Source organism: Abrus precatorius, unplaced genomic scaffold, assembly GCF_003935025.1.
Source record: "Abrus precatorius isolate BTA unplaced genomic scaffold, Abrus_2018 Scaffold11, whole genome shotgun sequence".
Classification (NCBI taxonomy): Eukaryota; Viridiplantae; Streptophyta; class Magnoliopsida; order Fabales; family Fabaceae; genus Abrus; species Abrus precatorius.
The window spans coordinates 11,745,405-11,758,307 of NW_020874303.1; the positions used below are offsets into that span (position 1 = coordinate 11,745,405).

Sequence of the window (12,903 nt, forward strand, 5' to 3'; positions counted from 1 at the left end):
AAAAATAATATTTACAAATAAATCCTTGAACATATTTTATATAATTGCATAAAAGTCCCTCTAACTTTTTTTTAATATTTCATGTCAATTGTCGAATTGTATCTTGTACCCCATGTGTTTGCTTCATAGCAGAAGTCAGTTTCAATGCATCCTAACATAGAAGCCTCAATATATGAACACATTCAAAATTCTCTAATTTTAATCATATAAATTATTGGATTGGATCTATTGAATCTGATAAAGTAAGACATCAACAGCACAAACAAATATAAGCATGCAGTATATTTTAGGGAGAATATAAAGTAAAAATGAAAGGGAGAAAATTTAAAAACAAAAGACTTTGAGCTAGAATGTTGAACTTTGGATGCTGCACAGTTGCCACCTTACATCTCAAGATGCCTTCAGTTGAAGATCTTGGTCTGTTTGCATATGATTTATATATGTGACAAGTTAGGTGCATGTGATTTATATGTTCCACCTTAAGGAGAAATGTTGAAAATATGGAATTACAATAAATATTGTAAATAGGACAAATTATATTTTTGTAATTATGTTAATTACTGTATTTTTGTATTCTTATAATTATTTGTAGTAATTCTTGTATTTATGACACTTGATTTTAATATATGCTCGATTGTGTCATTTGAACTGATATATTCATTCACATGTTCTCTTGTTCCTCTCTTTCTTTCAATAGGATGCTAACTACCTAAAGACTAATTCCTATGGAAACTATATATGCATTTAATTTCCAATGCATGAACTCATTAACATCTTATACATGAATTGCACATTATTTTATCAGTGTACAATGTTTTTTCTTAGTAATTGGCATGTTTTGATTTTGTTGCTCACAAATACCTTCTTTTTGAGTTTTAAACCTTCCTTTCTACCATGCATTCATATTAAGTTTTTCATTATTCTTCCTTCTAGGAACACTGTTGATGGTGATCCTCGCTGGTGTTGTACATACCTTCTTGATCCCTCTGATCCTTTATTTGTTGAAATTGGGGAAGCTTTTATTAGGAAACAAATCAAAGGTGAATGATTTTTTTCCCTTTAACTTGAAATTAACGAAACTGAAATTTATTTTCTGATTAAACAATTTTACAGTAATACAACATGTATAAGATCAAGTTAATAAGTGCTAACCTTGTAATTTTAGGCAACAAATCTATGCATAATAATGGTAATAGGGAAGCAAGGGTAGCTAAACTTAATTACAATAAATAAGGAAGTAATCTATGTATGGGGTCCTAATCATGCACTACAACACTCCCCACAAGCTGGTGAATGGATATCTTTCATTCCTACCTTGTTAGTAAGATCTTCAAAGCACTCCAAGGGAAGTTCCTTTGTCTATACATCTGGCCATTGAAATCTTGAAGGAACATGTTAGTGATTATGAGACCATTTTCTAACTTGAACTTGATAAAGTGCTTGCCTATCTCTATAAGATTTGTGTGGTCATATTGGACTAGATTGTGGGCAATGCTAATGGTTGACTACTTGTCACAATTCAGCTTCATAGGGGTCTTGTGTAATCCTGAGGTCATCAAGAATGGCCTTCATCCCTAATTTGGAAATCCCTTGAACCATAGGTCAAAATTTTGCCTTTATGCTTGACCTTGCAACCACATTCTTCATCTTTCTTCTCCATGTAATTAAGTTGCCACCTAAGAACTTGCAATATCTTGAGATGAACCTTCTATTAACAACAATGGACCCCACATAGTTTGCTTATTGCTTCTTCAGACAAATTGAGTCCATTGGACATAGTTGCAACTGTTGAGCTAGTTAGGAATGGACAAAATTGGGAGGTCCTCAGTGTTCAAATGTGTATGTTGGTATGTTTAGGCTGTTGGGTTGCTTCGGGTCCCTACTTTATCCATCATAGCAGTGGAACAATATCACTTAGAGCAAGTACAGTTAGAGTTTGATAAAAGAAAACTTCAATTGCTACGGTTAGGCTAGATCATGGTCACAATGGAGTGGAACTAGACAAATGGGTGATGGTAAATGGTGGTCATACACAAAAAAAAACACTTGGGATTAGAAATGCATGAATGTGTAGGATAGCTACTTTTGGTTGGCTTTGGATTTGGCCGAGCTAGTGTAGGCCCAACTTTTGGTAGGGTCACTGGTCAAGAAGAGGCTAATGACTGATGGTGGTAGTGGTGAACAATGACCACAACATGGTTCAAATGCACAGTGAAGACACTGGAACGGAAACCTGAGCTCAATGAAGTTATACATTAGATATAAGTAATGTAAGTACTAAGTAGCCATAATGAAGGTGTGTAGGATTGAAAACAAAGGTAGAGTCTTTGTTATCAAGATAATTTGGCTGAATGGTATTCTGTTTCTATTTTCCTCAATGATGGGGCTGACTTCCCAAAAGGCCTGGAAGTTATGGAGGTTAATTTTTGATAAAAGGGTGATTGTACTTAGATTGTGGAACCCTGGATGTTATAGATATTACTTTGCATAGCCTAAGCAGGTGTATCATGGGCACTCTTTTGCAGAAGAGGGAGTCTCTATAGATCTGTTGAAGATAAGGATCATGCATTCTTGGCCTTTACTGAAAGATTTCAAAGGTGTGAGAGTTCTTGTGTCTTACAGGCTATTATTTGTGAAGAATTATGCGAATATAGCCAAACCTTTAACTATTGAAGAAAGACTGTTTCAGTTGGAAAAAGGGGGCACAACAGGCTTTTGAAGAATTACAAATGGCCATGTCTCTTTTACCTACGTTGGCTATACCAGACTTTTTTGAGCCTTTCTGTGATTTAAGCAAATGTTTCAAGTAAAAGGAGCTGTTTTTTGGGACAAACGAATAGCATTTTTCAGTCAAACTTCTTTAGAACATGCTCAATTGAAGATAATTTATGAACAAGAATGGATGGCAGTGGTGCTGTCAATGCAGAATTGTGGCTTCACTACTTGATGCGGACTTGATTCACCATTGTATTTGTAACTGACTGAAGAAGCCTGGAAGTTTTGACTAAACAAAAATTATTGAATGAGGAACAATTTACATTGGTCTCGAAGCTAACTGGGTTTAATTTTGGGATACAATACAGTCCTGGAAAGGAAAATTTAGTAAAGGATGCTTAATCTAGAAGGATGCAATTTCAAGCAATGACTGTTGTTAAATATTGTCATTGTCATTCTATTAATTAGGTAACCGTATATTATGTAATTAATTTGGTATTCATGTTTAATATGCACTGTTGCATAGTTGAAACATATGGATTCATTGTATGCCTTTTCGTTTCTCTCTCTCTGAACATGACATCTAGACCTTCATGAGAAAGCAATCCTAATCTATGAAGACCTAGTAAGCCCACTACCTATTGCTCCAGTTTCCTATCACTTTCTGTTTCTCTCTGCCACTGTTTTTGCCAGCATCATTTTTTCTGACGATGTTTCTAACAAGCAACACCTGAATTTGGGTTGCCTTCTTGTGCCCAGCCTAGTTGCACTGGACTCATCTCCATTGGAGGTCTGAATCACAGTCACACACTACCACATCATATGTCCTTTTTCTCCACTGTTGTCTCCACCGTGTGTGGTTGTCAATTTTTAGGGTAGCTCTTTGGACTGTTGGGTGTTGGCAACTCAATAGCTGGTCCCCAATCTGTTCTTGGTTTCTTGTTTTTTGACCTCCATACCTATTGTTTGGCATTTTTTATACTGTTCATGTTGGTTTCTCTCTCCTGTGTTAAGCCATGGCCCATCCTCCACCCCTGAAGGTTGAGACTCTGGTTTTTAGCTTTGTTACCTCTCTACTCTCGATGTGAGCAACTATGCTACATGGGCTTCGGATATCAAACTTTGGTTTAAAGGTCAAGATTATGTTGATCATCTTATTGCAAAAAAGGAGACCGTCACTACCCCTAAATGGTTCAAGTGGAGTAAGATTGGTGGCCAGCTTTTAGTGTCATCAAATTTACTATTCATCACTCTCTGATGCTCTATGCTTTTTCCTGTTATACCAGTGTGAATACTAGGATCTATCACTTCCTTTTTCTTTTTATATTTTTAGATGAATGTCTTGGCAGCAAAACTATTAGTCTTTGGATGGTGACCCTAATCTTTTGTGCATTTTTTCCTTTTTCCACTTCACTATCTACCTCAATTTTGACATTTTTCTTTTCTTTACTCTTAAATTTTACAGAATATGGGGATGTAACAGACATATACAACTGGTAGATTCACTTATCCTCCATACTTCACATTATTTTTTTTTCTCTTGGATAATTTTGTTGCAAGATAATGATTTACCATGTCAATACATTGTTGCAACTCTTACTAATTCAAATGTTCTCCTTTATGACACACAATGTTAGGATCCCATTGCAAGGGACTTAAGTTTGGAAGTATGACATTTTAGTGTGACTTTATAAGGCTGAGAGCTATCTAAGTACAATGGTAACTTTTGTGGTGTGGTCATAGTAGTCAATGGCAGCTGCCATTGCGGATGTGTTGAGCAGAGCGACAGGGTGTTGCGTTTCATTGTAGTGGCCGTTGTGTCATGAATCGTGGCAAAGAACAGAGCAAATTGTGGCCATTGCGACTGCTATTTCATCCTAGGTCAAATCCCTACTTTACCCTCCCTTACATGAGACAGAAGCACACCAACTAATTAGGGTAAAATCTGAGTGTTCTCAATGTCATTCAGCAGTCCTTATAATTACATTCTGTACAAAAACTGAATCCTTTAATTATAGGGATTGATTGAGTAAATTACAGCTGACCCTAATTACCTTATTTGCATAATAAATCAGATTTCTATATAAAGGGAAAGAATGGTAACTACATTAATAATAGAAATATAGAGATTCTCAACAGGGTGACTTTTAAGGGGGGAAATCTTGGGATTTTGCTCCCCTTTTACATTTCTGATATCTTCTTCTTCCTCACAACCTCGCCCCAAGCCCCCTTTACATTTCTCCCTTTTATCTCAATTCTCATTTTTCTCTTGCTTCCAATGTCTTTCTTCATCTTCAACGAAGCTTACAACGTGACCCAGATGTTTCCGTTTCTCTTCTTCATCGCTAGTCATCTTTTTCAACTCCAGCAAAGCTGTCAACATGACCTGGACATTTTTCGGTTATCTTCTTCATCTCTGGTAAAACTTCTGACGAACCTAAAAGTTTTCCTGTGACTAAACAGTCTTTTTTTTTTTCTATTTTCCTTCTCTATTTTTTATTTCTTTCTCTATTTTGATTTTCCTACTTTGTTTTGTTTCAAATTTCAATGCCTAAAATAATAGTCATCCGGCTATCCCGCTACAGCATTTTTGGGGTCGTTGCTCTGCGCCACTATCTGGGATTGGCTACTATAGGTGTAGTTTTTCTAAGGTTCTTAGTTGAGCCCAAAATTTTCACTAGCCCTTCAATTAGTTGTGGATGAATTTTGCAATGTAGACGGTGTCACCACCCATGCTGCTCATTTATAGCCAAGAAACATGGTAAAAAGCTCTAATATTAATTAATAAGAACCTTAGAAGAATCACACCACAAAAACTAGCCATCATAGTTGAAGTACCAAAGGCCTTATAAAGACCACCAAAATCCCATAATTATCTGAGCCCAAAATTTTACGATATCATCAATATATATAACAAGATAAATGTACCAGTCAAATACAAAATGAATAGAGAAATATAGAGTGATTAGTTTCACACCTAGTAATGACAAACTGTATTAAGGAAGGCAGAGCTAAATTGATTGAGCTAGGCACACGAAGACTACTTCAAACATAGAGGGAATGTCAAAGTTGACAAACAAAGTGAGAGTCACCAGAAATAGTAAAATTCAGGGGCTGTTTCATCTAATCCTTTTTCCTGTAAATTTCCACACAAGGCATTTGTCACACTTCAGAAGAGAAGTTAATTTGACTAGCAAGTGTACTAGTATTGATGTAGCAAGTTATAAAAGTGATAGAACTGTGTTAGAGTCCCAAGTATCGATCTCAGGGAATAAAAGTATTCAATTACCACTTCATAAGGCCACAATTAGTTGAGCTTAACGAATATCAAAAGAGTGTTTGGAATTGAAATTGACAAATATTGAAATCAGAAGAAAAACAGAACAATGAACAAACAAATGTGAGAAAACAAAGGTAAAAACCATAGCTAGGGAGTTGTTTCACCAAAACTCGAATGTTGAATTAATAAAGTTCTGAACTTACAAGTAATTAGAAAGAATGACAATCAGTTTCGCGTTGTATTATTCAGAGGTTAATTCCTTAACTCAGTGAACCTAACATTCAATTAAATCACTCTAGTTCCTTAGATCTGATTCAATTCAATGTTGCTTTAAGTGTGAGAAACCAGAGGATTGCAAGATCAAGTTCTCTTATCCCTAAGAAAGCTATAATCTTGGTGATTGGTTCAGATCTGAAGAACAAATTCAATTTCTATTGACAAGAGTTCCTCTGAAATTAGTTAATCAAATTTCCATTCAATTATTACGTAAAGTGCAGAATCAACCACTCAATTCATTCCAAAACTTGAAATCCAGATTTAGAATCAATTCAACATGTTCGTTTTGGATCTACAATCCCTAACTATGAAGAAATTACACAGCCATTGCAGCAGAGAAAGAAAAAGAAAGAGAAGAAGAGGAAGAATGCATAAAAAGCATCTTCAACCGATCTTCAATCCGATTCCTCTAGTTTGAAGTTCGGTGTTCGTCTCCACTCTCTCTCTCAGACTCTCTCCACACCCAAGAACTAAGTGAAAATGAAAAATGAATAAAAGATCAAAAAATCTGAGCGTTTCTGCAATTTATAATTTTTCTCGACTCTGGGCGTTGTCACTTTGCTTCATAAGAGTAGCCATGCAGAGGCTCATGTAGTTTCTGGAAGACTGGAACATTCACTTTCGTTGTTAAGAGTAGCAACGCATGAGGTCGAGGAGTGTGCGTGATCACTTTCGAGAGCAAGAGTGGCCACGTGTAACTTGCAGAGCTGAAGGTCTCTCGGGAATGTTCACTCTTGCTGACGAGAGTGACCATGCGCTTCTCGCTATGAATGAGGTCTCTCTGGAACACTCACTTTCGCCAGCAAAAGTGACAACGCACAACATGCAATGTTTGGAGCTTCTCTAGAACGCTCACTTTCACCAGCGAAAGTGACAACGCACACTGTGTTCTTCTGAGAAACGCTCTGGAACACTCACTTTCACTGATAATAGTGACTACGCGCAAACTCTACTTCACAATTAAGCTCTGGATCACTCACTTTCACTAGCAAGAGTGATCACACCCAGCCCAAACTCCATAAATCTTGTTCTTTGAGTCCAGACTTGCTACTTTTCTTCTATCTCTCCATTGATCTTCCATCTTCATGAAAATTGCTCAGGATTTTCTACAAAAACATGCTTGAATTATTAATTTCTATGCAGAAAATACACAAATGCTAAAATAACTATGTATTTAAAGACAACCTTCAATCCTTCTATTTTTATAAGTTTTTCTGCTTTTTCTAACATATTTTCCATATCAAATAGATTAAAACTATTTTAAAATTTTAGTAAAAATATGGATTCATCAGCATTCTTAATATCCACTTGATCAAGGGCCAATGTGTATAACCACCAAACGAGCTTTAAAGTGATCAATGTTACCATTAGGGCCAATTTTCACAATATAACTCCAATGATAACCAACTATTATATGAGAGACATAAAAGAATAAGATCCCAAGTGTCACTAGAATGCAAAACAGTCATTTCAAGCAATGATCCAGCATGATTTCACCTACAGACCTAGGAATAGATACAGAATCCAAATAAGAGACAAAAGAGAAATAGAAAGGAAATATATAGTCATTAAAATACAAGCACAAAGAGGATTAGGGTTGCCAGAGAATTGACTACTTTTTCATAACACACTTAGAAGCTAGGTGCAGGAAATGTGAATGGCTCAACTATTGGAGCTGGATATGAGGCTGGAGGATTAGTGGAAGGGAGCATTGTTGGACTCTTAAGATCGCCTTTGGTAAGAGCAAAGGAGGTGGAATGAAACATGGATTGAGGCTAGAGGGAATAGCTCGAGGATCTCTTGTGAGATGAACAAAAATTATTTACTGTTAAAGTTGAGGATAAATATGATAGCCTTTTTGAAGACGTAACCTTGAAAAACACACTTGAAAGATTTGGCAACGAGCTTATCTGTGCTTCAGCTAGTGCACTCTCTTCATTATCAATTATCTTCGGAGACTAATTGAGGCAATGCAAAGCCTCAACTTATTAGTTGTGACAATCTTAGTCAACATATTAGATGGGTTCTATTATTGAGATCTTCAATAAAGATAAATCTCCATCACTTAGCAAGTTTCCAATAAAATAATACTTCATATTAATATGCTTGCATTTGGAATGAAAGAATGGGTTTTTGGCTAGACATATAACACTTTGATTGTCTCTGAATAATGGTGAATCATTTTGATTTTTTTTCCCCTTTTTTTGAGAAAATTCTTTAGCCATAGCATCTCCTTGGCTGCTTCGGACATAGCCACATATTCGGCTTCAGTGGTTGAAAGAGCGACTTTATTTTGAAGTTAAAACTTCCAACTTACAACAATACCACCTAAGGTAAAAGTGTAACCTGTGCTGTTTTTGCCGTCATTTAAATCTCCTCTCAAATCAGCATCAAAGAATCCTTGTAAGGTGAGAGTATCTTTTTTGAAGCACAACACATTTTTGAAGTGCCTTTTAGATATCTCAGTATCTACTTTACACCTTCTCAAACCAAGCCTGTGGGGCTTGTTTGAGGTCATAAAGGGCCTTGTGGAGTTTACATACCAGAGTTTTATTGTAATGTTCAAAACTAGGGGGCTGAGTCATATAGACTTCTTTAAGAATTCCATTTAGGAAGGCATTGTTGACATTAAGTGCTGAAGTTGCCAATGATTTGTTACAGCAAGAGTGAGCAGAATGCGAACTGTGACAGGCTTAATGACATGGTAAAAGGTTTCATTGTAGTCATAACTGATGAAACGGGTTTTGCTACTCGTTATGCACAAAGATAGTCGTTAATTCTCATCAAATATGTAAAGAAATGAATGCAATACTAAGGTGTTGTCCTAGGTCGTCTTCAAGGAATTTTTGGTTAGGAACATATATCGAACAAGTGTAAACATAGATTTTAAAGCAAGTAAATTGGGGGGAGGTTTGTCAATTTTCAGATTTTAATCAAAAGCAAAATGTGTAAACTAATGAAATTCAATCAATTAAGAAGAGTAATCCCTAGTCAATCAATGAGTTCTATCCCTATTCTTTCAAATAATTCAATAATCCCCTTTTCTTCCCTTGAATTAAGTTAATCTAACAAGTAAAAATTAACTTTAGCATCCCAATTAAAATTAAGCATCTTAATGGGCTCCAATCTCTATCCTTAAGATTAAGCAATCTCAAAGATTAATCAAAATTAAGCAATTTTGTATTAGAATTTCGTTTGGGTAATTTAGGGTTCATTAAGCAATGTTCCCCTCATATAAATTTCATTTTATTCAGAGATTGAGGTTAATAAATCCAAGGAAAGAAAGAGTAATATTGCCATTAAACCCAAGAATTCAAGAACCATGTGAGTTGACTAGGAATTACAAGAAAATTTAGCCCTCCATATGGATGGGCTTCACAAATGAACGAAGGGAATGCAGAAACGCAAACAACATTAATGTAAAATCAATGAGAATCAAAGGAAAATTGAAAATTAAAACCTATAGCTCTGGGAAAAAATGTCCTAATTTGGCAAAAGGAATGAAAGAAAATTAAAAGTCTCAGCTCTCGTACCCTAATTCCTAAAATCTATTTATAGTGGAGGACATGTCAGCAAAGTGTCCACTTTTGCCTTTGAAAGTGTCTACTTTGGCTCTTGAGAGTGTCCACGCGTATCTACGTTGGCTTGCAAATTCTCTGGAGTTGCCACTTTTCATGCTCAAAGTAGCTACTTTAGACGCGCGTAGCCACTATGAAAGGCAATAGTGTCCACGCGCATATTGCTTCCCACGTGGCGTCCCTGGAGCTTTCTAGAACTATAAAGGTTGAAAGTAGCTACTTTGGACCCTTTAATGCCCAGACTTGCTGTAGTTGTTACTTTTGCTCCTGAAAGTGGCTACTTTGGGGTCAACTTTCATCCAAGGGCCAAGATTTCTCAAAATTAGCTTGGGGACTCTGCAAAATTATCAAGATAATTAAAATTGCAATTTATATCTATGTAACTAAATGCAAATTAACCAAAAATTAATAAATCTATGATATTTACTCAAAATGTGATTTCTGTATTATTTACACTATCTAAGTCCATTTCTTCTATTAAGGAGTACTAAAAAGGCAAGTAAAAATATAATAAAAAGTGGATTCATCAATAACCCAATCATTGATGAATTTCTTTCGCAACAAGCTGGGTCTTATATTTATTGATTGTCCCATCAGGGTTTTCTTTGACCCGAAAGATTCATTTGCAACCAATGGATGTTTTGAAAGGAGGCGAATCAACAAGTTCTCAAGTACCATTTTTTATGAGAGCATCATATTCAGCCTGCACCTAACGGCCCGTGTAGTCATAGGGTGAATGTTACCTGCCCTCACTAATGAAACAAGAGGAATGGGATTTGGTAGAGGAATGGAATCAAAGGAGCCAGCAATGGGTGGCTCAGAATTAGCAGGTGTAAGGGAGGGTGATTTTAAGACAGCAAGAGGGTTGGTAGTATGGGTGGAGCTGATAGCAGTGGATGAGGTTTCAGTTGGGAAAAGATTGGTGTAGGGAAAACCATACTCATTGAAGATAACATTTTTTGAAACATATATACGACCATTTGCAGAGAGACATTTGTATTATTTGAGACACAAAGTAGGCTAAGAAAACACCTTTTTGGGAGTGTGGATGAAACTTGTTAGAGTTGTATGGTTGCAGCAAGGGAAAACAAGAGCAACCAAACTTATAATCTGGCAAGCTTCTGAACAAACTTCTGGAAAGGAACCTCTCCTTGAATTGCAATGGATGGCAATAGATTGATCAAGAAAACACTGGAGATTACTGCATAGTCCCAAAAGGTCATTGGTAAAGAGGCTTGAGATAATATTGTCAGAGACATTTCAATGATGCATCTATGTTTATGTTCTACTACACCATTTTGGTGATGAGTATGAGGACAAATAAGGCGATGAATAATTCCTGAATCAGCAAGGTGATTAGTAAAAGAACGAAATTCACCACCCCAGTCAGACTGAATAGTTTTGATGGGTAGATTAAACTGTCTGAACCAAACTCTGAAACTGTTTGAACTCACTAAATTTTTCTGACTTGGATTTCAATAGATACAGCCAAGTAAAGCGAGTGGGGGCATCAACAAATGTAATATAATACCTGTATCCACATTCTGAAACATAGAGAGCTGGACCCCAAAGATCAGTATAACAATTCAAAAGGTGTAGAGTAAGCAGAATTAGAGGGAAAGGATGGCAGTTTATGGGATTTACCAAGACAACAGTATGAACAAAACTCAAGTTCAGATTTATTAATGGAAGAAACATTACACAATTTTAGAAAAGTTTTAAGCACTTCAGTACTAGGATGACATAGTCTGGAATGCCAAATAGAGTATGAATCACTAGTAGTAGATGCAACATTTACAATTGAGGAATGTGATGTAGAATCAAAAACAATAGGATTAACAGTGTTATGCACAAAGGCAGATGGTTGAAGTAGACTTCTTGGAAGCTAAAGTAGGTTAGGAAAACGATAACGGCTATTGTTTCCCACTGTGCCTTGAAGAAGCACATCCTTAGAAGCCTGAGATTTGACAACACAGAAAGAAGGATGAAATTCAAAAAACACATACTTATCTTTGCAAAATTGGCTGAAACTTACCAAGTTCCTGATAATGGAAGGAACAAACAACAGATTCTTAAGACAGAGAGAAACAGATTTATTAAAAGGGGAAGAAAAGTAAGTGACACCTAAAGATTTAATGTATAAACCTTTACCATTACCAATGGTGATTTGCTCAGGGCCTTCGAAGGGAGTGACCTGGTGAATGTTCTGATAGGTATTGGTTACATGGTGAAATGCACCAGAATCAGGGTACCAGCTATTCGTAGAGGCAGAGGAAGCACCTGCAACATTGGCAGGGATCAGACGAAAGACGTTGAAACTGATAAGATGAAGGGTAGTAATAAGATGGCATAAAGGAAGAAACGGGTAATAAGGGTAGACTTAAGATGATTGAGGAAACGAAAAATTGGGAAATGGGGAGGGGATGGGTTGGTTGAGTGTGAGGGATGCTGGGAAGGGCGGGGTGAATGATTTTGTTTGGGCTGAGATGGAGCATAGCTATCATCATGGCAGAGATAATAGAAAGAAGTGTCATGACCATACTCGTGATAAATTTGACAATCAGCGCAAATTTTTCAGAATTGGAAATATGGAAAATTCTGAGTTTTTAGGGATTAAGATGCTTTGTGTTTTCACTTTGAATGCTTTAGATAGCTACGCAGAGCATGTGATCACTGTGTGCAAAAATCGTGAACAAGCTGAAGAGGTTTAATGAAATCCAGTTTGCGCGTGTTCACTTTAAGTGAACACTTCAGAAGGTATTTTATAAGCAGTACAATGCGAATGTTCACTTTAAACGCTTAAAGTGAACACTTCAAAGAGTTGTCTTAACTAAATAGCTTGCATGTGTTCACTTAAAATGTTTGCAAAGGCTAATGTGAGGGATTTGAGATGCGCGTGTACACTTTAAACACTTAAAGTGTACACTACAAAGATTATTGTCCCTTCTTCTCACTGAGTCCTAATGTGCGTTAACACTTTGAATAATTAAAGTGTTAACGCGTAGCCTTCTGCAGTTTGCACGTGTTCACTCTAAGTGAACAAAGTGTGACCGT

General features: G+C 36.4%; 1 protein-coding gene across 2 annotated transcripts in view; it reads left to right on the forward strand.

Annotated features, from left to right (window-relative positions):
- The window catches only part of LOC113853730 (alpha-N-acetylglucosaminidase), a 70,528-nt gene that overhangs the window by 13,158 nt on the left and 44,467 nt on the right, over positions 1–12,903 (forward strand). For both annotated transcript variants that reach the window (XM_027484301.1, XM_027484302.1), the window contains exons 8-9: positions 934–1,040; positions 4,181–4,211. In XM_027484301.1, coding sequence (XP_027340102.1) covers positions 934–1,040; positions 4,181–4,211 — 138 coding nt within the window. The remainder of the gene's footprint in view (positions 1–933; positions 1,041–4,180; positions 4,212–12,903) is intronic.